Source organism: Electrophorus electricus, chromosome 14 (genome assembly GCF_013358815.1).
Source record: "Electrophorus electricus isolate fEleEle1 chromosome 14, fEleEle1.pri, whole genome shotgun sequence".
Taxonomy (NCBI): Eukaryota; Metazoa; Chordata; class Actinopteri; order Gymnotiformes; family Gymnotidae; genus Electrophorus; species Electrophorus electricus.
This window is the reverse complement of record NC_049548.1, coordinates 7336197-7362600: the sequence shown is the minus strand read 5'-3', so window position 1 is coordinate 7362600 and position 26404 is coordinate 7336197. Positions and strand designations below refer to the sequence as shown.

The following is a 26404-nucleotide window of genomic DNA, read 5'->3' as shown; positions in this document are numbered from 1 at the left end:
AGTTTAATCCCAGACCAGAACAGTTTTGCAAGCAAGACTGTTGGGCTCGTTTAGAGGTAACTTCAGTTCAAAAGCGCAAGACACCTTGTTTTACATAGACATCGTAAAAAAATCAGAACAGCAATATATACGTAGTGAGAATAAAATATTCTATTGTATTCTGAGTTTTTTTTTACTTTGACATACATGGATCATATATTTTAATTCTGTACGAAGGAATCTGTTATCCGTATTTCAAATGAATAGATGGCTATTTACCTCCCGCTCCCGCCTTACAAACTATTTACATTTACCTATTGGGCATCATCTAAACAGTGTTTGTGCTCTTAGGTGTAACATTTTCATAGAAAAGAAAACTACACATTCATAAGTATCCATAGACTTTCATCTCTAAACTAAAAGGTTATTAATAAATGAAATGTTTGCCAAATAGTTTCTTTTAACAGAATGCAATGCCAAAAGGCATTCAAAGCAGGTAAATAAGTAAAATCTTCTTCCACACTGTACTTTAGGATCAAGAGGAAAGCATGAATTCTTGAGTAGCAAATAGTTGTAAGTTCAATGGCACAACTTATTTTTTCTTTTTTTAAACTTTTTTTTTATCAGTCTTTAATGTTGTAATTTCGAATCTTGACCACTTTGCCAGCAGGCCTTGTCTTTTTGCCTGGTTCAGATGTAATCCTGGTGGGTTTCTTTCTTTCCTGGACCAGTGCTTTCAAGCCCTGAACTTTGACTGGTGATGCACGATACGGGACACTTGTGCCTTGTAGTCTGTCTGATGCAGCAACCTCATCTGCATATAAAACTGATATTTTAGCAACCCAGGGGCAACATGACAAAGTCATATAAACATGCAGTTCTGTGGAGCTCTACATGCTATCAAACTAAAATTTGCCCTGCAAATTTTATTGCTTGATTCACAGAGCCTATGAACCAGTTATGAACCTTGTTAGAGTCATGCCAAGCCTTCATTTAGGGACTTTGCCTGGAGCTCTGGGTTCCCCATATATAACGTCCTCAAGCTCTGAATTTTGAGACCTGCTACTGATGTTGCCCCACATTGCCTCATATTTAAAGGCAGATACATTTAAAGAAACATTTCTTTCCAATTAGGATGAGGCCAGATTAAATAATTGAGAACCCACAGTAAGAAATAGCTCATAGTAAGAAATGGATCACTTAGGAATACCTGAAAACTTTTAGTTGTCAGAAGACAGTGTCGGCACTAAACTGGTAAGCTGGTTGCATAGTTGCAGATTTATTTGAGCTGGGACAGGGATAGCCGGTACCAGACACACTGATATCAGTCAACGCTCTGTGTCCAGACTACCCATCTCTTTGCCAAGATAGCACAAAGCGACACAGATGATGCAAATGCCTGAACAGGGTGTCGAGTCGTGAAACTGATATGACAGTGTGTTGAAATATAGGCAAACGTGAATACCACGTGCACACTCACTCTACAGGTCACAGAGATACTGAATCTCAAGCCATATTAAACCTTGGTCTCGGGCTCCTAGGTTGCATGTGTCTCTCCTGGATGACAGGGTATATTCCATATCAGTATCCAGTAGCATGACATTATTATTGTGGGAAAGGTGGTGACAGAGTTCTGATTGGTAAATGTTCGCTGGTCCATCCAGTGCAATGCCACAGATTGAGCAAACTCTGCCATTTGGCCTTGAATGATTGCTCATAATATCCTTTTTTAACATCAGTGATACATTTTGGATATTTGCCTAGACACAATTAATAATTGCTTATTTTAATGCTTATTTGTATGAATACTGAATTACGTTTATCTGAAATAATAGATTGGCCATCATATGAGTAATCATAACAAACTCTCAAATTTCAGATTCTGTTTAATTTTTATGCAGTCCCCTTTAATTATCTATCTATCTATCTATCTATCTATCTATCTATCTATCTATCTATCTATCTATCTATCTATCTATCTATATATATACACACATTTTAAAAATGCAGCAATTAAGCTTTGGTCAGCAAAAAACTTACATATATATTCTTAGGAATTCTTATGAGCATTAATTAAAGTAAATTTATGCTTTTTTTGTGACTGCACCTCTGTTGTCGCCATCGCTGGAGGTGAGTACCGTGGGGCTCCAGCCGCGCTCCAGCATCTGCCAGACGTCCTGCAGTGACCCATCGGTGGCCACTAATGACAGCAGGGAGTGAGGAGAGCTAGCTGTGTGCCCTGGAGCCTCACACTGGGGCAGCACGGGCGGAGTATTCTCTTTAAAGCCTGAATACTAGAAGAGAGAAGGGAAAGAAAGGGACAAAAATGTTCTGTCAGAGAAACCAGGCTTTGGAGGGAGATGCTTCGTGATGAAAGAATTGTGTGGTGGACTGTCCAGCTTATGTAACCATGTTTAACTGTGAGAAAATATGCACGCTTAATTGGAATACCTGGTCCCTCGTTGGCAGGTCCCAAGGGTTGGTAGTTCCATCTTTGTCCCCACTCTCACTCCCAGAGAAATGGGGACGCACTATAATAGTGTTTTTCTTACTCTGATCCCTCTGTGCATATTGTAGCTCCTAGGGGAAGGGGTGGGAGGGGAAGTTGGGGTGTTGAAGGGTTAAAATAAAACAAACTCCTCAACCTAGGCCAATGTGTCCATAATTTACTGTATTTCGAGGTTTATTTACTGGATTTTATAATGACTCTAATAATCAAACAGGACGGTTCAATAAACTTTGTTCTGGCACTCTCTAGTGGCCTTACTGATAACAGCATTGCATCAGAAGTATGGCTAAACCAGTTAAGAAACCATGTTCCTTGACACAATAAGCTGATAAGGAAGCCGTGTTCTCTCTGCCAACTACAAGATTTGAGTTAAGCTCTAGCGCGCATCATTGTAGCTGGAGCACCTGAGTAGTAAGTTTATACTGAAGCTGTTCCAGCGCGGACAGGCGGCTCTGTGACTGGGCTTCACCCTCAGCTCTGGAGGACTGTTTCTCCAAGAGGCTGACGCAAGGCCTGGGACCTGCTTCACAATGACGCGCATCTGACAAAAGACCCAAAAACGAATTCAGAATAACAGAGAAGCAAGGTGGGCTACAAGGTACTGCAAAACTCAAAGCATTAGTAAAAAAATTTAAATAAATCACATCACAAAGCTGTATAAGAAATGTGATTCTATGTCACTCTTTTGAGTAATACAATGTGGGTTAAGATTAGAGTTATACAGACATTTCTTTAAAAAGTGGAAACCGGAGGGTTTTCAGGTAAGACACAGTGTTTGGTTTTCTTGTGAAGCATATATGGTCTTTTTCACTCTGTACTAATCTAAAAATGAAGTAAAATGAAACAAAGACGCATTACTTTTTTTCAGTGTTGGGGGGGAAGAGAGAGAGATAAAGCGAAACACTCACCATCCAGGCCTATCTCTGCCAACTGAGCCCGCAGCCTGTTACCCATCTCAATGAGCTGTCGTTTGTCCTGGCTGAGGCGAGAGATCCAGCGAGCTGCCTGTCTGAGTTTGGACCGGAGCAGGTTGGTATCGCCAACAGCGCCCTCTATGCCAGAGGCCCGGAACAGAAGCTGCTGCCTCAGACTGAGATTCTCCTCCTGAAGCTGCTTTAGCATGTCACTCTAGAATAAGCAACATGACTGAACATAGTTAGCAAAGATAAAACAACTTGGCTGGTATTACAATTAACTGAGTTGACTGACACTGGTAATCAATGGATCAGTTTCTATTATATTAACATTATTTATAACAAACTTTTAGTTTTTAGTTCCAACCACTCCCCAAGGGTTCCAATTGAACTGTTACCTGCTCAAGGACGATAGGCTCTCTCCTGCTTGCAATGTCCAGTTTCAGTGCAGACACCTGCACAAAGGTACTATGTTTAAATAATCCATGCTCACCTTAGAAAATCTGAGAATTCTAAGATTGTATATTAATAATACTGACATGATTAATGTTATATATTATAGTCACCTGGTTGCCAAGGGCAACTGTTTCCAGATTATGGAGAAGGCTCCCTTTCTGGTACTCTTCTGCCTCTCTCCTCACCTCCTCCAATTGCATCTCTGTATCAGCCAATTTTTGCTTCAGTCTTGCCTCTTCAGCTGCTGCTCCTCTCTTTTGATTGGCTAGTTCCAAGTGCAGGGTCTCCTTTTCCATTTGATTTGAGTGACACTGGGAGAAGACATAAGACAGCAATCACTTTTGATTCAAAATTTGGTGTTTCCTCCCCCACACAGGATACCAGTAGTTTCTTCCTCCAGCCAATGTGAATGTGGTCAGTTGTACTCTCAGAATCTGTCTTGGAATCTATAGAAATCAAACCTGGGCTGAAAAGTAACCCAGACTAATGTTACTTCATCTGTATCCATTCTAGGAGTTCTAATAAGCAGACAGAAAATAAAGCAGTGAAACACATTTCATCACAGCATATCCATTCCATTTTTAAAGCTCACAAAGTGCAGAATAACACAATAGTAACAACTACACGGTGAGAGCAAGCAATAAACCCTAGGAGGTGGAAATATTAGAGTGTTCAGTTTAAGAGTGCTGAGTATGAGTCTGCTGAAAATAACATTGATGGTCTGAAGCTGATATTAGGCACCAGTATCATTAGTTTCTTCAAGGTTCAGTTTTCATTTTATCTGCTTTCATTCAGTTCACAACACATGGAGGGACGCAAAGATTCTGTGAGTGGGGACAATTTTCTTTACAGTCCTGAAAGCCCAAGTCATGTGTTTATTAACAGTCCCATGCTCATCACTGATGATAAAGTGAACTTTCTACACTGCCTTTTTTGGTATAACATTACCAAGTTGTAACATGATGTGGGGCTAAGTGGGATAGGCACTTGTTACTTAGCATCTTCCTAGGTCACACGAACATTTTGAGAGGTGTGCTTTTGGACCAAATTCTAAAGAATGTTAATTAAATTGGAAGATAGGAAGGGATATATCTTGCAGTCATATTCAAATTAATTTCTCATCCTGGTTATAGTACCCGCTGTGTCAGCTGAGCCACCGTGGATTCCAGATGGGCCAGCCTAACTTCCTGTTTCTTCAGAGCAGCAGCAGAGGCTACTTTCTCAGTTCGCAGTCCACCTGACAAAAAAGATCAGTGCGTGTGTTAGTGCAGACTCGCAGCTATATCCAGTTTGGCTCTCAGAGCCATGTGACCATTGATCACTAACTCACTAACTGTTATGGAAGAGAATATTTAAAAGTCATAATGAATTATAACATGATAGGCTGTGATGTGATGCCATGTAACATTTCAGTCATATTTACTGAAATAGTCACAGTATTTAAATTACATATATATTCAGTGGGTGAACAACAATACCTGCCTATGCTGTGACTTAGGGAAATTACCTATGGTCTCATTAAGTGATCTGATGTGGTTTTGAAGGTAGGCGTTGTCAGGGGAAACAGGGAGTACAGACGCAACAGTGGCCCTTGGAATAGTTGTTTTACAGGCCTCTTCTAATTGCTGTTCAAGGTGTCTGCATTTAGCCTTCAAGTTTTTTAGTTCTTCCTCCAGAGCCTGGTTATATTCTGCAGTTCCTGAAATAAAGCATTAACCCATATAAAATAATAAAAGAAATCTTTCTACAACCTTGCCATTTTCAAAGAATTTCAGCGGTGAAAAGTTTTGTATCTGTGCGGTATCTGTTAATAAGTATCATTAACTTTAGGAATTATTACTGTTAAACATAAATCTTGCCATAGAATAGCTAGCCCTAATTTGAGAGGTGTGAGGGCAAGTACCAGCGGTGCAGGTTGCTGACTCAATGTGCTGAGTCATGCTGGGGCTCTGAGCTGGGGGAACGTGTCTACTGAGACTCTCCATTTGTCTCCTCATCTCAGCCACCACTTCCCTTAGGCTGCTGTTCTCCTGCTGGAGGCGCTGGATCTCCTCTGAGGGGAAACTGTGACTTGCTACGCCACCTGCCTGAGGGTGGAAAAAACTGCATCAGAGTCCTACAGTGAGATTGTTAAAAACTGCACACAGGGCTCCCAAGTGGCTCAACTGGCTAAGAGCCCAAGGTGCCGCAGTCATCTGAAAGTTGTCTGTGCCACAACTGACCATCTTCTCACTGACCATCTTCTCACATCGCAAGTATAGTTTAGTTCCTTGCAAAGTGAGACAGCACTTGGTTAGTTGTTCTATAGAGAACTAAGCAACCTCACAGTCTGATAATTGCCATGTGCTGGAGATACCTGCATAGTGATTCAAAACTGGCAAAAATCATTCAGTAAAAAAGGTTTAGTAGAAACGCTTAGTTTCCATTTGCTAGCTAGATGTTTGTGTGATGGACCACTCTAAATCCAGCAGTGGATTTAAAATCCATCAAACAAACATCCTGATACACTAATATAAACTTAACTCACACTAATGTTCTACTACCATGTCAGACAGTAAGCAAAAATTCAAGGTGGGTGTTCCTAATAAAACGGTCAGTGTGGCTTTAACCAGTCTGAGCATGCTGATTGATTAGCTGCCACTAGATGGAGAAACACCAATGTTATTTTGAGTATTATAGGCTTCTTGACATACTATTGCAGTTACACATTATAATCTTCTGACCAGTAATGTTTTCCAACTGTCTTCCAGTTTGTAATTATTCTTATTCACTGTAACATGGAAATGTCCCAGAACATAATAACAATATAAAGGAATAACAAAAACAAACAAACAAACAAAAAAACACAGGAAATTAACACTAATACCACGTTTCAACATATCACTCAGTTATTTGGAGTGCCCTCATCTTAGACTTTTACAAATGTTGCCAGTTGCCTGCCTATGTTCTATTTGTCTGACATCTAAGCAACAAAGCAAGCGATATTAAAGTCTTTAGATAAAGTTCATTTTGAACTTTATGTATGTTTTCAAGTGACCTTGACTGCGTGGTTTTGTTGTTCAATGGCTGGTGTTCCGATTTTTTCCCACACATATTGTTTTGGACTGACCACAAAACCGTATCCCACTTTTAGCTGGGTCACTCTGATACTTTCTGAGAAACTTCACACATGCTTTGATGTTTTTTTTTTTCTTTTTCTTTTCAGTAATGGCTTCTTAATAGCCATTCTCCCATAAATACCAGCTGTATGCAGACCTCTTGATATCATTGACTGGTGTACCTTCACTCCAGTCTCAGCCAGTGAACACTGTGACTACTTCAGACAGATGGTTTGACCCTCTTTGGTTTCACACACAAGTCCCTTTGTTGCTCTGAGTTTTGAGGAACAGCCTTGCCTGGGTAGTGTCTGTGTGTTATGAAAGCATTGCAAAAAATATTTCTACAGCATAGCAAACAAGCAGAAAATGATTAAGGAAATCTACAGAGAAGAAGACACCAGACTAATTTTACTGCAGCCCACAAATCACATCATTTTAGTTTGAGATATGACATGCCTATTATCTCACATGCTGTAATATCCAGGAACTTCCAAACTCAAAACTATCTATGAACAATAACAAATACAACCACTAGAAAATGCTAACACGAGGAACAATTACATTTTCAAGAATGAAAAGAAAGGTTATTAGACAAGCACTGTAATAATCTTACAAAAGGACACTGGTAATGAAAAGTGCTTTATTTGAGCCATTTGCGCCCCCAACCCCCACTACTTTTCAGATTTAATGGGGTGTGTCCTTGTCTATTATGGGAATAGCATGCACCTCACACACCTCTATTTTCAAAGCCCCACTTGTTGCCGTTTTTGACCTCTACCCAGTCAGTTCAATAAATCAGCCACCTTTCAGTGTTTCTTTCCCAGTGTCTTTTTTCAGACTGTTTCACTATCCAGTGTGAGTGTGTAACCTTACTCAGAGCACTACAGTGGAGTACGAAGCATGATTCAGGAAACCCAGATCACATTCAGATGCATGTTTGGATTGATACATTTGGTAAAGGCTACTGTTGCACAGGTGCAGCTTGTCAATTTAGGCTGCTCTAAATTAATGGTTGGTTGTATCATTGGATACAACCTTTCCTCAAGCATATTCACAAAAGTCACTGTGAACTTTCAAAGCCACATTCTCTTGGTGTCAAAGCATCTCTTGCTGACATGCTATTTAAAGACTCTTAAAATGTTGCATAATAAACAACCTATAAAGCAGCTGGCAGTGGAGATATGATATCAGTCAGAGCTCTGTCTGACCTTTGCTAAATGTGTCTGGCATCACTCAGAATAGTTCTAGTAACAGGCATTCCTGTGGTCAAGGATGTGTTATTTTTAGCAGCAGTAAGTAAAATTTTACTGACTGTACAGAAATCTATTGACATCTTTTTTATGTAAATGGGTATACTGGCATATTTGATGGCATGATTTCTAACTTGTTGAAATTGCTCTGATCATCATTTCATTCTCTGATAACGTTCAAATTAGATTCAACCTTTTGTTTGGAGTACACTGAGGGTAAACCACATTTGAAATGTTGAGCAAGGCAGTCAGTGACTTACAGAAAATTACAAATATACAGGAAAAGGTAGTTCACAACAAGACATTCTTACATACTGTACTCAAACATGTTTTAAACTGCTTATAAGGCAAATCCACACAGTAAAGGTATTACAAGATTTACAAACTATATTGTATATTGCCTTCTTTTGTAAACCATATACAAATGAATGCTGTGTGCTGCAAATTAAACTAGATTTTTTAGATGTCTTTGTGTTTGTTTGGTGGTGGTGGTGGTGTTGGCGTTGGACTTATTCTTTTTCTTTTCTGTGTTCTTTTATTATTAAGATAAAATGTCTTGCTTTGTAGGAGTGCCTGTCCATCTGGCAATTAGCTGTGAAGACAACTCAAATGATTGTCACTAGTTGGTCAGAAGGCTTAAATACACCTTTCATGTTTGAGATACTACAACCCGGATGAAGCCAATGGCTGCTACGTGTGGATAGATTTCTCTGATATGGCCCAGTCACACACCCACACACCCACACACACACACACACACACACACACACACACACACACACAAAATCTTTTTTTACTATCCTAAAAAAGAATTTCCATAAAAATAAAGGAAATGTGTACAGCATGGAAGAGTGCCTTGGTTTGAATTTCTAGTATTTAACTTAATATAGTTTCTCTTTAACAGAAACAAGAAGAGGAGAATAAAATTATATTAAAATAAATAAAAAATCTAATTAAACTATCAGCTAAAATCATCTACAAACAAATATAATAAAATCCAGTGCAACTAAAATCTCAGCTAAATAAGCAAATAATTAATTACTAAATTAATAAGTCAAATAAACAAAAAAGTAAACTAAAATCTGGTAGAATCCAAGTACATACTGGGGGGAGATAAAAAATGTAATGTGCAATGATCAAGTGAGACGAGCTAACAGGGCTTCAGAGCTCCTAGTTACACATTCCAGCTCACTGGGCACTATAAGATCTGATTTTACCGAATCAGTACAGACTCTCAGCGACTGGAAGGTTAGCCAGTCTCTAGACTTATTTTGAGCATTTGTTTACATATAGAAACCATGTAAAGTCAGACTGCTGAGAGCCTTGAAAATAAACAGAGGTCTGGGTGCTGCCTGGAGCTCTACCAGAGAAGATCACCCAATCTTATCATAAAGTATGCAAAGATAAGTGTCGTTACAGTGACCAGTGATGAATCTCAGAGCAGAGTAAAACACAGTCTAATGCTGAGTTCACACGACACGATTGTATGTTTTCTATCAGGATAGCATGCTAAATATCTGGACCTGTCGGCGAGTCCAAAACCTGTACAACCAATGACAACGCAAGATATGGAGGGAGGGGGAGGAGTTGTACAACATCAGAATCCTTGCATATATAACTTGTAGCCAAGTTATATCAAAATATCAATGAAAGGGGGACAGACGGAGGAGCTAGTATGTATGTATCTATCTATATAGATTCTACACTAAAAATGTAGTATTTATATTACTTATAATACTATAAGTAATATAGTAGTTATATTACTTTACTTTAATCCAACATGTGCAGGGTATCATGTCACTCTCTGTGTCATTTGTGTTTTTGTAATAAAAAATAGTTTTGTCCTCATAGGAGGACATACAGACTCGATGGACGGTGAAACATCTTGTAGTGTGTTATCTCCTCTCGCCGATAAGTCGTGTATTGTGGAAGCAGCCACGACTTCAAGATTCCCGATTACAAGATAGCAAGTTGTGTAGTGTTACTAGTACAGCGATCCTAAGGGGTACAGCGATCTTAAGTACAGTACAGTACAGTACAGCGATCTTAAGTACAAGATCTTAAGCAACCTTAAACAGTGAATTAAGGATGTGGTGACAAAACTATCACCCCCGAAAGAAGAGAGGGTGTTGTAACGGGGGGTGTCACTTCAGGCAGCTGAAATGGGTGCTCTGGCTGCTATGCCAGGCTCTCGGGTCTGGTGGTCAGGACATATTTATCGCATGCAGGACCTGGGTTTGAGACCTGGGTGGGGTTTCTGCCCTCTGCCTTCGCCACAATAGGTGTCAGAAGTGACATGGCGCTACAGAGGCCATCGGGAACGCGCTCACGTTTAAGGAACACACCGGCGCTGTTAGGGGGATGGTATAAAGCCCCAGTGTGTGAACCCCAGTGAGGGATATGGGCGTGACCCTGGATGATGAAGGGTTGGAGCACGAAGCACCCACAGAAGGGGTGAAGCACAGGTGTGCCCTCCCCGAGGGCGAAGGCAGTGTTTGCTACTCCCTGAAGGAGAGAGGGTGATGTCACGGGGATCATCACTTCAGGCAGGTGAAATAGGTGCTCTAGATGGGTTCAGGACCAAGCCCCTAGTTTTTGTCTTCATTTACTAACAAGCGTACAGACATAATATTTAAATGCAAAGTTATGCCAAAATACCTACATGTACTCTTTAAAAAAAAACATTTTTCCAAAGCAATAAAAATATATATAATTTAAAAAGAATATATGCCTATAAAGTTTAGTGATCTCATTTGACAAGAATGGTGGTTTGTAAGAATTGGTCAAAAATTAGTAGAGGTGTGTATGCTTTCGTGGTGTCTTTTCATGGTCTAACCTGAGAAGTGGTGCTCGGGGCACACCGAGCCCCAGACAGAGCCTGGGCTCTCTCTATGGTCACACTCTTCAACAGAGCGCCAGTCTCCTGCAGTTCCTGCTCCTTCTCTCTCAGTTCAGCACGCACCTGAGGACACACATCCAGCTCTCATACACATTTAACTACCCAGATCATTAGAATTCATATGGAATAATTCTATTGTAATAAACCAATAATTCCAAAATATTTCCATTCATATGAAAAGTATGAAAGCAGTCATGGATCAATTACTTTACATAAACCTTTATATGATCTAACCAATTAATCTGGCTGCAGTAATCCTCATCTTGGCACCCCACTGACTTGCAAGCCTGCATGTTTATCTTAGCCTCCACTGGAGTGTGTGTTTGCTCACCTGGTCTCTGGCCTGGGTCAGACCCTGGATGAGCTCCTCGCTCTTGAGGTAGTGTTCAGCACGTGCTTCTTCACAGCGCCGCTCCCAGTCCAGCTCCAGCTGCACGCATTTCTGTTCCAGAGCCTGCTCCCTCTGAACGCCAGCGGTCAACTGCTGCTTGTACCTGACCCACGCATAGCAGAAATGTCATAAAAAATGCTCAAAAAGCAACCTAATTGGCTCGTCATTCCTAGCTGTGAAGAGGTTGAGCATGGTCCTAATATTCCAACAAGTATGATTGATTAACAGCCTGCTACACTATTCAAATGGAGCTCAATATAATGTTGCAAAAAGAGAGAACTGGGCAGTACAACTGCACATTGTAAAACAATACCACTGCACATGTTCCAATGAGGAAACTGATGCAAGTAATTCTGAAGTCTAGACACTAGATAATAGGTGTTGACGGATTGGTAGCTTTTAATTTTATCCTGATGTGAAACATAAAATCTACCAGTCCGTCTCCACCTATTATCTAGTGCCTGTACCAGGCTGAGACACTAAGAGCTAGCTCATTGGACAGTGAAATATTACACAGACTTCACTGCAAAATAACTGAGCCTGGCACTGACTACCTTTGGGATTCCTGTTAGTCTAGCCTGATCTAATGTGGTTTAATATGTTTGGAATTAGGATTCAACAAGAGGGATACTTGTTGTCATTAGAATTGCCTGCTTTGTGTGAGACCATAAATGTGCAAATGTCTAAATTCAAATTTAGATCTGTATAAAATCTGTTACACCATTATAAAATCTACATTATATTGATCCACATATACTAACCTTATAATTGGTGTTTCAGTTTGACTGCACAGCTATGCATGCACTCCTGGAAGAACATTTCCAAAGATATACTGCACATTTGGCTAACACTTCAGCTTCCAAGATAGACTTTACTCACTAGCTGAGTTGCTCAGATTCAAAGAGGGTGAGAGCTGGAACAGTGTGTGAGAACAGAGCTTATGTAGGCTTTACACATCATAAAGACCACCCACTTTAAGAAATGTACGCTCCCTGGATCTTTAAACAAATTTAAGTATGACATCAATATGAGCTTTTCAGCAGGTTTTAATTCAACATAAAATGTGTGACTGATTAATGAATCTGGGTCCCTCTGGACAACCTCTCACCTCTCCAAATCCTCTTTACACTTCTGTAGGTCTGCTCTCACTTTGGCCTCTTTCTCCCCTGCAGAGAGCAGCGCTGTGTCCTTGGCAACCGTCTCTTTGGAGACCTGTGTGATGTAAGCATCCCAGGCAGCCTGCATCTTTTTCAGCTCTGCGGACAGCCTTTAAATCACCAAAAGATTTTTAAATTATTATAATGAGGTAGATTAAACATTTCCTCTCATGCTATTGTAATCACAATTCATGTTGAAAGCTTAATTTTAGTTTTCCCCTCATTTCCACAGGCTGTAAACATCTAATTAGATGAGTGACAATGCAGGACATTAATAATACTGACTGGGCCAAAGGTGCATCTCAAAAACATTTAACAAACAATCAAAAACAGTTTGTTTCTTACGGGCTTGAATTACAAGTCAAGCCATGCTCAGAGACACCCACCCTCTCCCTGCCAATCTATCTTGAGTCACAGAAAACAACAAGTGCTTATTAGCGATGCAGTACATCCCACACAAGCAGCAAATCCCTCATCAATGGCCAATTTGAAGCTCTTTACCAGCCTTTTGAAAACAAAAGCGGACAAATAAGTCAAAAGCACATCGTAGCTCTTAAGACAGCACGTGAAATACAGTACAGAGCCACGCCAATGAGAGGTATTGGAGAATAAGAAATGAATTCTATTTCTAATTTCTCTTTCTTTTCTCTAGACAAGCTGCAAATCTAACTACTTTGGAACAGCAATGGGTTTGGATTCATCACTCATCATTATTGGGACAGAGGGATATTTGTTTGGCTGTAAACATTATTTCACATGAGCAGACGTATTAAATGGACGTGCGTTTGTTGGTGAGGGTGTAGCAGGAATTTACTCCTGTATCTTCTGCTCTCTGTTTTGGAGCTCGTCCGCGTGGCTCTCCTCTCTCCTCTGCTGCTGCAGGAGCAAGCTGTCCAGCTGGCTCTGGACTTCTGCAGTCCTCCTCCTCTCCTCACGTATGTCAGAGGCATGGGCCTCCTGCATGGCCCTCAGAGTGGCCTCTCTCTCCCGAGCCCTGCGCTCCAACTCTGCATGCCTGCAAACCACACCACAACACTGCTCACCACCTCTCTGCAGCCAAACATGCTTGCCCTCAAGTGCACTAGCTATTTATATTTATAGCTCTATATGTACTTCATGACCACAGAGTGAGTGAATGTGGCCTTTTGTTTTGTTCTTTTTTTTCACATGTATTATTTTTCTTTAAAATACTTAAAAATAAAAAACATGAACCTTTTGCAGATTAATAGCCTTACTTCCTGTTGTTCCCATCTTCTTCTTTTTTATGCTTGGCTTCCATTTGATTCAGTTTCTCCTCAAGCTCGTTTATCCTACAAGACCATGCGTGTCAGTGGGTGAGAACCCCCTTGAAGCAAGCGTAGGGCAGCGTGCACATGTGCTAGATGCTGTGCATACCTGGAGTCTTTGAGCGCAGTGGTGTTGCTGAGCTCCCACTCTCTGTGCAGGATATCTTTCTGAGCTTGCTGATAGAGCTGCTCAGACACCTGCAAGGCCTTGCTAGCCTGGCTGTGTGCTTTGGCATGAACCTCCAGCTCTTTGTTCAGGAGCCTCGCCTGTTCATTCGCCAATCACTTACAATGATTTGGTCTTTTAAGCACAATAATAAATAAATACATAAATAAGAAATCGGATAAAGGTTTTGTTACATGTACCTGGAGCTCGTGAGACAGCACAAAGTTACGCATCTCATCTAGTCTCAGATTGAACTCATGCTCCCGCTTTCTCATCTCACTGTCGAATTCTGCCATCAGTTCCTATCAGAAATGATATTATTCAACAAGTCATGCCCTTTTTCAAATCACTGCAGCTTCACCCAGAGCTATACACTGGAAACCAGTTTGTACATGCACTGTCATCTCTTTCTTTACAAATGGAAAAAAGCTGCTCACACACATGCTCACTGCCAATCAGATTATGTCAAATGAGTGTGGATTCCATATTAAACACACTGAGCTGAGTCATATCTGTTAATATTACGTTTCCCTGAACATCCACTCTGTCATACAGTCAACCAATCTACTTGTACATATATTTCCAAGAAGGTTTTAAAAATATCAAGTTATGGCCTAAGTGATTCATGCGGAAATGATTAAACATGAAAACTAAATAAATCAACACTATGTGAAGTGATGCTAAACATGTGAAGCTCTGCCAACATTTTACCAATTTTTTGAGCTTGTGCAGTAAGGCAACAATTCCGTAATTAAAATCACTTTGATATTATGATGTGGCCAATATATAGAGCAGGTAGGGAGAATTCAAAGTTCTGAATAAGAAGGCGTACTTTGAGGAAATTAAAAAAAAAAAAATTAGACTATAAAGTCTATTCTACCAAAAAGTACTCATTCTTTTTCTGGACTAGGGTTAGGGTTAGCTACAGTAGCCACAATATGACCAGCATGCTCAAGGGTTCAGTAGGCAGCAGTTACCAAGAGAAAATGTCAAAGGCAAAGTGCAGTGAAACAAAGAACAATACAATTGCTATTCTTGATTTGACCAACACAGGGCTATCACATTTGGCTGAACATGGACCTGTTTCTGCAGTGCCAGTTCCCCATCAGACTCTTGGATTCGCCGTTGCAGATCTCGTTTCAGTGTCTCATTCTCCTCCCTGAGGCCCTGAATCTCATTCTCCTTCACACTGCATAACAAGAGCAAATACTATTGAATTGGGTGTGCATATCTACACACGACAAAACCATCATGTGACAGATAATACAACTGACCATTTTAATCATAGGTAAAGAGGACTGTATAATTCAAGATGTAGATATGGCATATACAATACTTAGTGTATGCAAGTATGCAGGTACACGAATGCAAGAAAACTGTCAATGAAAATGTCTGAGATTCTTTAACATTTCCTTATTCATCACAGCACTCTTTCATGTCAAGCACCATACAAAGCTATGAATGCTTACTTCTGATCCACTTAGTTTTATTAAAAGTTATCAATTAATAATTAGCGATTCATGTAATGTACGGTTATCAGATAATTGTTATCAAAGTTCAGTAGCCTTAAGACACCAAACCATTCCTCACCTCTGCACTCTTTCCAGCTGCAGCCGGTGTTCTACCCCTCTCCTCTGATGCTGAGCCTGCAGATCTTCATTCTTTCTCCTCTCCTCTGCCAGGGCATCGTGCAGTTTAGCCACCTGTATCCTTAGCTCACTCAGCTCCTCCTGCTGGGCGCTGTTGTCAGTCTGGATACGGGCAGCCATAGCATCATAACACTCCAGCTCTCTGTCCCGCTCCTCCAGCACAAGCAGGTTGTGCTGGAAGTCATCCCGCAAGCAGAAGTAGCGCTCCCTCTCAGTGGACAGCTGGCCTGTGGCTGTGGCCAGCGCGGTCTCCAGCCGCTGAACGTGCAGTGCCTGAAGTTCCTTCCACTCCTTCTCTTTACAGGCCATCTGGGCCTCAAGGTCCCTGCAGTCCTGCATGGTTATGAGTGAATGGCTGAATGCCAGGGCATGGCTAATACTGCAGGGACAGGAAAATCTGAAAAGACAGTAAGTTATTAAGTGAGAAACTTGCCAAAAGATTATAGGGTTAAATAATAATCTTTATTCACATATAGCATTAACACCCTATAGTTGTTCAAATATAAGGGACAAATCCAGTGAACTATGGTCAGTGGGTAGTGGTGCCTCTGTGCTTAGCCCTGAGATCAACACCTATCATTCATTATCTGAGGTCTTGGGCTTCCAGCTCAAAGATCGTGTACTATGGCGAGTGCGGCTGGAACATTCACAGCATATATGGTAAACTAGCTAGCTAGCATACCTGAAAAAACAACATAGCTATCTAGCTAACATTGGTTCACAGATAACAACATATTCGGCAAGAAAACCTACATAAAAAGCAGAACAGCGTATAAACAGCATTTATATATTCTCTTATTTTCCTCGCGAAGACTACATACAAGCATATCAGGCACCAGCTGTCTAACGCTAGTGTCCTTGTTTCCAAGGCTGCTAGCGTTGGGAAGCACGTATTATTATTTGAATACAAGAGAGTTAGTTAGCACATGCATTTTACATTGTGTAAAAGAATTATAATGCGCAGTAAAAGGCGACGTGCTGAGCAGGATATCGTACCATTCATTATAGCTAGCTAGCTAGCTAGCTAACCACATATCTGTGAATACGCCACGAATTTTGTTTCTATGGAAACCTCAGCCCGGTGGAGTTACGTCGAAGGGTCCGGGTAAAACGTTTTGTTAAGAGGGGTTCCCGTAACTTCAACGGGGTGTGTGAGTATAACAGTAGTAGTAGCTACTTTATTAGATTGTGTTATTTAGCCTACTTATAGAAATCATTGTATAGTTTTCAAAATGCACATTCTTCGACAAGATAAGTGCTGTGCGTTGCTTCTAACTTTAAAAAATGGTGGTGATATTAATGAAACTGCCCTCATACTTACCTGAACAAAACTGTGAAATGATCTGAAGGCATCTCTTTAGGATACAGCGTATTCTCATTAGGATACGGTAGTATTCTACATTTTCCTCCAATGTATGACATCCTGTCTCATACTGCATTAAATGCTATGAGGGATGTGCTTCCTGAGGCTGCGTGCTAATAGTGCTACACAGCAAGCACAAAGGCCAGTGTGTAAGAGAATACTGAGAACTGGTCTGCACCTGCCCGGAGTCACGTAGGCCTATCTTTTGAATGTGTACAGCAGTCTTTAACAGCTTTTAAATAATGCATTACATACTTGTCCAGCTAACACATGGGCACTGGCACATTATCATCAACCTAACAAAGTATTCTAAACGCAATAATCACTAGTATATCAAGCCACCCACATTAAAAGTAAAATGATCAATCTTATCTGATGTGATTACTGAGTATTTGATCTGTGTTTTAATCGCAAGGGAATAGTACCAGAGGACTAGTACCAGAGTCTGAGACACTGTGCCCAGTACATTAGAGAGCAAAGTTTATGCAAGATACAGATTATCTTAACAAACTATCTGTACAAGATAGTAAATCCTCTTAAATCCTTGTAGAGCGTGGTATTTGTAGAAGAGCATCGGGGTGTGCCTATGAGAGAGAGAGAGAGAGAGAGAGAGAGAGAGAGAGAGAGAGAGAGAGAGAGAGAGAGAGAGAGAGAGAGAGAGAGAGAGAGAGAGAGAGAGAGAGAGAGAGAGAGAGAGAGCACATCCACATCCTGCACGTCCACCTCCCCTACATTTAGTTGAAAAGAGACACTCCACAGACTCACCGGAATCCCACTGACGTATCATTACAGAGAGGGGGACGAAGGACGAGTAATGGTTGTGATACTAAAACGGCATCAGAGAAAGACTTTAACAGAGCAAGCATCAATAAGGTATGTAAGATAACTGCCAATATTTCAAGATCCGTGTGTATAAGCTGTAAAGTACAGTTCTGGCATAAAATCTTGCGTCCACGCTGAATACGATAAGCATTTGACATCACATTTAGGCTGGTAAGCAGTAACAGGTCCTTCGAATGAGATGTCCAAGGAGTCGCGACCTTATATATTAGCACTACGAAACGTTTCTACTACAAATCTATCTGTGCCGTGTCTTTATAAAACCTCTGATGTATAAAGTCTCTGATTAGGAATATAGCTGGTTACCAGTCTCTTTTGAATTTTGAAAGGTCACACGTAGGACTGTGTTTATATAGCGAAATGCTATATAGAGATAATCGATACACCGACGATATTAATGGCAACAGTGTAATTAAGCGGATGACATGTTCAAAGATAAAGCTACTTACTGCTGAGGCAGTACTATTCAGCCGATAATAATAATAATAATAATAATAATAATAATAATAATAATAATAATAATAAATGATAATTTTCAGAAAGAAATGTAGTTTAAAGCGAACAGAATTGCGTTCATTACAAGATAGCGCATATTAAGACAAGATTCCCTAGGCGAACTTTATTGACATGACTAGAGGACATCCTATGCAGTCAAGTAGGCTGTCACGTATAGTATACGGAGTTTCTGTATGTCGGAATAGCTAGATACGTCAATCACAGATGTTCTCGCTATTATAAACGGAGCAAAGTCTTATATTCCCTTTATCATTTACATATCAGATCTGACGTATTCTCTATCTGATCTGTTGGATCACACGCTGGACCTCTGGGGACAAAATACGCGCTCTTGTCGAGCATCATAATGCAAAAGCAATTTTCTGCAGCTGTTCTGATAGCTGTTGAATGTGGTGCCATGCCACTGCTCTGCTCCAGGGAAACAATTGGAAAATATCAGCAACAACCTCTGTCATGGACATACATCACGTATGCTATTTTAAGATGAGAATAGCGTCAAGAAAAATAGAAGTGTTTGGCGGGGTATGTAGGTCAGGGTAATCGTACAGGTCCGCCTTAATCTCGTCACGGAAAGTTGTAGTCTACATACATACTTCTGGTATTTCTATGGTTTTAAAGTCAAATTTGATTTCAATAACGAAATATTTATTACCCAGATACCCTCAAAGTGTGAAAAATCGAAACAGCTAACTGTAACTGCTTAATCAAAAACGGTGAAAGGCACTGCATTTGCTGCTTGGGCTATAGTGTACGACTGTCATGCTGAAATGGCCGACTCTTGAGGCTGTGGGCCAGTGTGACAACCTCTGAAGTATTTGAGCTTACACAACACTGCCCTGTCAGTATTCATAGACAGCTTGTATAATAATAGGTAGGCTGATATCACGCAACATTTTTTTCTGGTGATATTACAATACACACAAATCTGGACTTTTTTTTTTAAACTGTGAGAATAATAACATCAGGTTGGACCAACATCACCATTTTCCCAGACAGTTGCAGTGTTCATGAATGGTGAGACATTCCCCCAACCACACACACATACGTGCATGCATGTGCACACATGAACATATAAACACACATATTCAAGATGTAAAATAACATCTTTAACACCTCACCAGTCCAATAAATAACTAGAGAATTTCCTAGAGAATGCAGAATTAGTTCAAGAACAATGACTGTTTTATAATTATGGAATTAGTTATCTTGCTCAAAGGAACATATCTTAGGAAATGTCATGGTCCTAATTTATGACTAAGGTTTTAGCAGTGCGGAGGGAGGGGTTAAGAGGGTTTATCCAGTGGTGTGCCACCACATGCCCGCCTCCAGAACTCCCACATGAGATTGAGGGATGATGAGAGTTCCTCTTACATGTGGACAGACACCTAGGAGCAGCTGGGTACTGGGTACGTTGTCTAACGCACGCTAATGGTTTGAATTTCTTCCGCTCGTTTTCTACTGTGTTGGTATGTGTTAACCTATGGGAATCATTGGTAATGTAATTTATATGATTTACACTGGAAAGGACTTTTTTTACAACGCATAGTATAGTTGTGCTGTGTTGGTCTGGCTCTAGTTGAAGATCACAAGTTTGCTCCGTTGTTTAAGGGGAAATTACACAAAAGGTGTTCTAATTCAGGATGTTTACCACAGACTCTGTGTAAACCAGTGATCTCACAGTTATGTGTTCCCTTCAACTTTCAATCTTAGGGAACAGTCGTGCATCTCTTATAGAGTTGAACCTATTATATCCATGTGCTTTTTTTCCCATCCAATTATATATTTGACTTAACACCCAAGAATTAAGAATGCATTTTTACTGAATACAGAAACACTCAACAAATATTAATGCTTGCTAAGAATGGCATATGTAACAGAAAGTTCAATAGAGATAAAACACTGCTCAATGCACTGCTCAATGTTTTAATACCTTGACAAAAAGTGACTCTATATATATATATATATATATATATATATATATATATATATATATATATATATATATATATATAAAATCTGAGAACTAAGCATTTCTTTTACTCTCTAAAAGTTTTTTTAACAATCCATCATACTTACTATATACCTACACATTGTGGAATATTTATATGATTACTCGTAGAATGCTTTATTCTGCATACTGAATGTAATTTAGGGATTGGTTGAACTGAAGCTTTGGGAACATGACTCATTGTGCATTTATATCTAGTAGCGGTGTGGTCACAGTGGTGGGGATTGTTTGGGTATCACTTGTAAAGTCATGATTCCACCTTCAGCATGATTGTCTTGATCATTAGGAAACATTGTGAGGCTGATTTAACCATCTGATGTACATTGTATGTTCTTTCTTGCATCTTTAGGAAAATGATATTTACAAATATTATATTCCTTATAAATATTATATAACAAATACAAATTCCAAATAAAAAAATAATAATTATTTACATCATTATTGTGGTCTTAAAATGACAACATTATTTGCACTTGATTAAAACTATAGGAGGGGACAAGACTTACTGTTACGTGCTGGATCACACACTGGATCAACACTAGTAAGTTAATCTAAATTAAAAAGCAAAAAATCTATGTAATAATAATAACGATTAAAGGAAGAACAACTGTGCCATTTCCCTGATGTTGTCCAGGTGGGAACAGCTTATTCCAGCATCTGTTTCTGAGCAGTGATAACACAGGAAAATTTATTCACTGCTGTAAAATAAATTACATGTCAGTGCACTCCCTGCATTGCACAGTTGGGCAGAGAAAAGGCTAACGGCTTTCTGTTTTACTATACAAAAAGCAAACCTAACTGGAACTCAGACAGGAAGGTGCCAATTTTAACATAAGTCTAGTAACAGTAGTGATATAAGGGTTACAGGACCTATTGTATGTGGCCTCAAACACAGCTGATTTATAGCATGCAGTGTGCTATTAAAGACATTGACCCTAGAATACACCAGAGTTGTGAAAGAAAAGCCACTTCAGGTGTGGTGATTTGGGGCAGGTTACATTAAATCGAACACAAGGGAATCTCTTTTGCAAAGTGGCTAAATGTTATAGATTGCAGTGTTGATATGCAGTTGGATACCACAGACATGGGGACTGAACAAAAGCTCAGTGGTCACTTGATTACTGGCACCTTCCTGTCTGAGTTCCAGATGGGGGAAATAGAGCTTTGGCACCTTTGGATTCATTCATAATAGATAACGGGAAGTGAAACTCTCGGGCCACACTCCCTTGCTGGCTCCACATAGAAGCAGGTCAAGAATTTCAGTTGATGACTGCAGATGTTACTGGGAATGAACAGACTGACTGTTTATTGTGCTTCCACATTATTTCTAAGATGCAAATAGACAGAACACAAGCGAAAAATTACAATACGCAGAGAGACAATGCTTGTAGTTTGCTAATGGTGTATTGATTATTTTATGCACGTGACATTTAGCTCTTGGGGGCACAGCCAACCATAGCCATGCGACAGGGGCCTCTGACACCATTTGAAACACTGCCTAAGCAATGTGCATGGCCATGTAGCAGAATCCACACCAGTATAAAGACTTTGATGTTCTCTGCTGAAGGCTGTACTATAGGGTATTTCACCAACTGTTTGTACTTCAGGGAGTTAGGGACATAAACCAATCTACACACTGTGTAGATAATGTACACACTGCTATAATAATGTAAAACTGTCAAAGTACTAGCAATAACAAAGTGTTGAAATATTTTGTTTGCCACACATTCAACATGGAGAACAAAAACAGTATTTTTGAATTTGTAAATTATTTAAAACAGATTAAGGACAAAATGCTTCCTAACTGAGTTTATGGGTCACAAGCACGGCTACCAGTGTAGCCTATTGTACGACGGTGGCAGGTTATACATTAGTGGAGAGATTATTGGCAGGTTACAAAGGTGGGCAATGGTTTTGTCTGGCATGACCTACTACACACTACTCGCGTTCTGATTGGGCCCCAAATCGTTATGGGTACCAGTAGGTAAAACTACCCAGATATCTGCTTTCGCCAGATATGCCAGTACGCGACCAGAGCGAACTTCTGTCGGGCAGCGGTGGCGGAATGTTTTTCCCAAGTGACAGAACCTCCATACATTCACGTAACCTCGTAGTTTGGTTTGTGTTTGTCGCATACTGGATACAATACTGCATACTTCTACGGGGACCAGTATGCAGCATATCCTGAGTGCAATATTAAGTACACAGTATGTAGTAGGCTATTTCGAACATAGCCAAAATTACACTTCAATACGTCATCGGATTGTCTACGAGGTTCTGTTTTTGGTGGTGTGACATTTTGTCTGGAGAGAACGAAGCCAGAGTGCAGCTTGAAAAGGCCTTTGACACTAGCGAACGAACAAAGGGAGACAGCCGGTAAATCAGGAACAAACGCGGAAAAAAATAAATAAATAAAATAAAATAAAATAAAAAACGCGCCAACGAGCCGGAACCAGAAGAACAGCCATTTAGGATGCGAATGCGAAGCGCTAAAGGTGTCGTCCTGTGGGTTTAAATACGCAGAGATTCAACAAGGGACAGGTGTGCATAATTGGATGCAATAACACGCAGAATGGGCTTGAGGAAGTGGTCGTGTGTGTGATTGTGGTGTGTGTCCTGCGGGCTGGGTGCCGATCGGACCGTGACAGGTGACCTTAATCCCTCTGTTATTTAAAAGGCAAAAGAAAAAAAAAAGCTTTCGCTCTACATTTTCTCTCACATACTAATCATTTGTTCAGTAAATGTCAATGTTTTCCTAACAGAAACAGACCCATTTCTCTTTTCACATGAAGAGTTTGCTTTTGTGTCTACTCAAAAGATGAAATAACAGTATAAAATAAGTATAGACTTCTTTACTTGTCCATTAATTAGTAAAGCCTAAGTTGTGTGTGTTATGCCAACATGTGTACTCACTTTCTCACTCTCTCTCTGTCTCTGTGTTTGTTTCTTTCTTTCTCTTGGAACAGATCCTAGTGACCTGAACAGAACATCATGGGAGGCGTTGCACTGGACGATGGACCCAGCGGTGTGAAGGCCCCGGATGGCGGGTGGGGTTGGGCTGTGCTCTTCGGCTGTTTTGTCATCACTGGGTTCTCCTATGCCTTCCCCAAGGCTGTCAGTGTCTTCTTTAAGGAGCTGATCAGAGAATTCGGTGTGGGCTACAGTGACACGGCCTGGATCTCCTCTATTCTGTTAGCAATGCTCTACGGCTCAGGTAAGAATTGGATATAAGTGAGCAAGGATTCGTGAGGGCTTATTCTGGACTAGAGAAGTATTTCTTTAAATCAATACATCAGTAATATAGCCTCATCCTGGGAATGTTGTTTGACCTGATAAAAAGTGTGTTGTGTGTGTGTGTGTGTGTGTGTGTGTGTGTGTGTTGTTTATTTATTTTTATTTCATTGCAGCTGCAGTATTATTAGAATATTATTCATAAGATTACTCACAGATAACATTTTAAATGAACAGTGATTTGATTCTTACAGGGCCCCTGTGTAGTGTCTTAGTAAATCGCTTTGGGTGTCGTCCTGTGATGATGGTGGGTGGCCTCTTTGCATCCGCCGGCATGATCTTGGCATCCTTCGCCACCAACATTATTCACATCTACCTAAGCACAGGCGTGATCACTGGTGAGAGTCATTGCCCCCACTTATTTATTATTTTTTTGGTGAGCTTAGCATTTAATACAATTCATGTGTACTTTGTGGAGCCTTGAAACTAATTTCAAAAATAGGCCATCTTGGTGGGCCATAAGCACCCTTGAGCATATAATACAATCTAAAATTGGCTTCGTAATGGATAGAGAGGTATAGATGGACAGAGCTTTATTTTTCCTGGGAGAAATGCATCATATAATGTGTGATGTACTACAGGTTTGGGTCTTGCGCTGAACTTCCAGCCCTCCCTCATCATGCTGAACCGATACTTCAGTGAGAAAAGGCCTCTAGCCAATGGGCTTGCGGCAGCTGGGAGCCCTGTTGCACTGTGCTGTTTGTCTCCACTGGGCCAAGCTCTTCAGTACTTGTATGGCTGGCGCGGTGGTTTCCTCATCCTGGGAGGCATGCTCCTTAACTGCTGCGTATGTGGTGCCCTCATGAGGCCCTTGATGGCACCGAAGAAGACTGAGGAGGACCAGGAAGCACCAAAGACGGAGGACGAGAAACCAAAGCGTAAGCTGCTGGACTTCAGTGTCTTTAAAGACAGAGGATTTCTCATCTACACTATAGCAGCAGCTATTATGGTGTTGGGTCTGTTTGTGCCACCAGTGTTTGTCGTCAGCTATGCCAAAGAGCTGGGCAATGAGGATACCAAGTCTGCCCTTCTGCTCACCATCCTTGGCTTCATTGATATTTTTGCCAGGCCCACGTGCGGCGTTATTGCCGGACTGAAGTGGGTACGCCCACGCTGTGTCTACTTTTTTAGTTTTGCCATGATCTTCAATGGTACCACTGATCTTATAGGCTCCATGTCAAAGGACTATGCGTCTCTGGTAGTTTTCTGCATCTTCTTTGGTATTTCCTATGGTATGGTGGGCGCCTTGCAGTTTGAAGTGCTAATGGAAATTGTGGGAACAGAGAAATTCTCCAGTGCCATCGGTCTGGTATTACTGGTAGAAGCCGTTGCTGTGTTAGTGGGGCCACCTGGGGCAGGTTAGTGTTTATACATCTTTTCTCAGTATGATGTATTCTAAGTAAAGCCATAAAAGCATTTAAAGCGTTGAGTTAAAATTGTTGTTTTTCTTTTTGTTTTTTTTTTGGATTCCAGGGCGGCTACTGGATGCCACCAAGGTCTACATGTACGTCTTCCTGCTGGCAGGCTGTGAGGTGGTCCTCTCAGCTCTTGTACTGTGCATCTGCAATATCATCTTCATCAGGAAGCCCCAGAAACCTGACCCTTCTGCCAAGATGGAGATGGCTGTGACAGAAGCTGAGATGGAGCAGCTCAACAGTGTTCCTCGGGATGAGCACCAGGATGGAGATGAAGGGCAGCCAGAGAATATGGAGGTAGGAGAACAAAGTGTCAAGCAAACAAGAGGAAAGCAGGTGGAGGAACCACAAAAGTCCACAGGGGAACCAGACAAAGCCGAGAGCAGCAAAGACGAAGAGGGTGCAAAGGACCCTGCACAGAAGGACTCTAAAGAGGCAACGAAAACAAATGGATGTGTGGTGGAACCCGAATCTTCTCTGTGATGATGTTACCATGAGAAACTGAACATGCACTGAGGATGTTCTTGATTAAGGAAGAATATTGCAGTCTTGTGTGTTTAGTACTTTAATGTTGTAAGCTTTACTGTACTGTGATGAAACCATGTTTTATGGTCCCTTAATTACCTTACTATACTCAATCCCATCATATGTAACACAATAACAAAATCTCATCCTCTTGACCAGTTACAAAAAAGGCTATATCCCTAACAACATAAATAAGACTAGCTAATTAAGTATATGAAGGATCACAGGTAAGCAGTTTGAAAAGAAGTTAACCACTTAACAGATTGTATGGTAGTAATTCTCCATTTTAAATCCACTAGGTTGAGGAAGCCACGTTTTTAAATACTCAGTATGCAGGTACGAGGTTGATCTGAGGAGATGTATGGAGCTACACAGATTACTTAAATGTGCAGGAGTGAGATTAAGAGGAATTAACTCTGGCACTTTTAGAAATGGAGCCACGTCTTTGGCCAGTAACCATTCACAGCAAAAGGGCATCAGTATGTCTGTGAACATAATGTTTGATTCTCTGTTGCATGTAGCATTGGCTACTGTATATTGTGTGTATTGTACATTAACCTAACTGTAGAACATTGTAGTTGAACTAGCCCTGAGTGAGTGCGAGCATAAAAATATAAATTGTTATAGTTCATGTTCTAAAGTTCAACATTGGTCTTATGTTAAGTAACTCAAAATAAAAGGTGTAACTTGTA

General features: G+C 40.6%; 2 protein-coding genes and 1 long non-coding RNA gene across 9 annotated transcripts; 2 read left to right on the top strand and 1 right to left on the bottom strand.

Moving 5' to 3' along the window:
- Nucleotides 1-174: 174 nt before the first annotated feature.
- Nucleotides 175-17148, bottom strand: LOC113568107 (coiled-coil domain-containing protein 57-like). 2 transcript variants are annotated; one of them, XM_035533489.1, is made up of 20 exons: nt 17076-17148; nt 15696-16151; nt 15186-15294; nt 14306-14407; nt 14049-14206; nt 13889-13963; nt 13468-13668; nt 12605-12763; nt 11437-11599; nt 11043-11168; nt 5762-5945; nt 5366-5557; nt 4995-5095; nt 3969-4169; nt 3801-3857; nt 3397-3616; nt 2893-3029; nt 2431-2559; nt 2087-2273; nt 175-793 (listed from the first exon to the last, which is right to left on the bottom strand). In XM_035533489.1, exons 1-20 carry the CDS (start codon nt 17105-17107, stop codon nt 603-605), a joined length of 3180 nt encoding a protein of 1059 aa, XP_035389382.1. In that variant the 5' UTR covers nt 17108-17148; the 3' UTR covers nt 175-602. The 2 variants fall into 2 exon arrangements, with proteins under 2 accessions (XP_035389382.1, XP_035389383.1); XM_035533490.1 differs by lacking the exon at nt 17076-17148 and adding an exon at nt 16751-16836.
- LOC118242411 lies at nt 9837-13461 on the top strand. Of its 2 annotated transcripts, none has more exons than XR_004776847.1 (3): nt 9837-9883; nt 12669-12802; nt 13306-13461. It is a non-coding gene; the product is annotated as an uncharacterized LOC118242411 (long non-coding RNA). The 2 variants fall into 2 exon arrangements; XR_004776846.1 differs by having other exon boundaries at nt 9851-9883; nt 12669-12717.
- Nucleotides 16984-26404, top strand: slc16a3 (solute carrier family 16 member 3). Of its 5 annotated transcripts, XM_035533492.1 has the most exons (7): nt 16984-17014; nt 17104-17142; nt 17910-17990; nt 23448-23695; nt 23967-24110; nt 24354-25130; nt 25246-26404. In XM_035533492.1, exons 4-7 carry the CDS (start codon nt 23473-23475, stop codon nt 25668-25670), a joined length of 1569 nt encoding a protein of 522 aa, XP_035389385.1. In that variant the 5' UTR covers nt 16984-17014; nt 17104-17142; nt 17910-17990; nt 23448-23472; the 3' UTR covers nt 25671-26404. The 5 variants fall into 5 exon arrangements, with proteins under 5 accessions (XP_035389385.1, XP_035389386.1, XP_035389384.1 ...); XM_035533493.1 differs by lacking the exons at nt 16984-17014; nt 17104-17142 and adding an exon at nt 20971-21022 and having other exon boundaries at nt 17856-17990; XM_035533494.1 differs by lacking the exons at nt 16984-17014; nt 17104-17142; nt 17910-17990 and adding exons at nt 18906-19879; nt 20971-21022.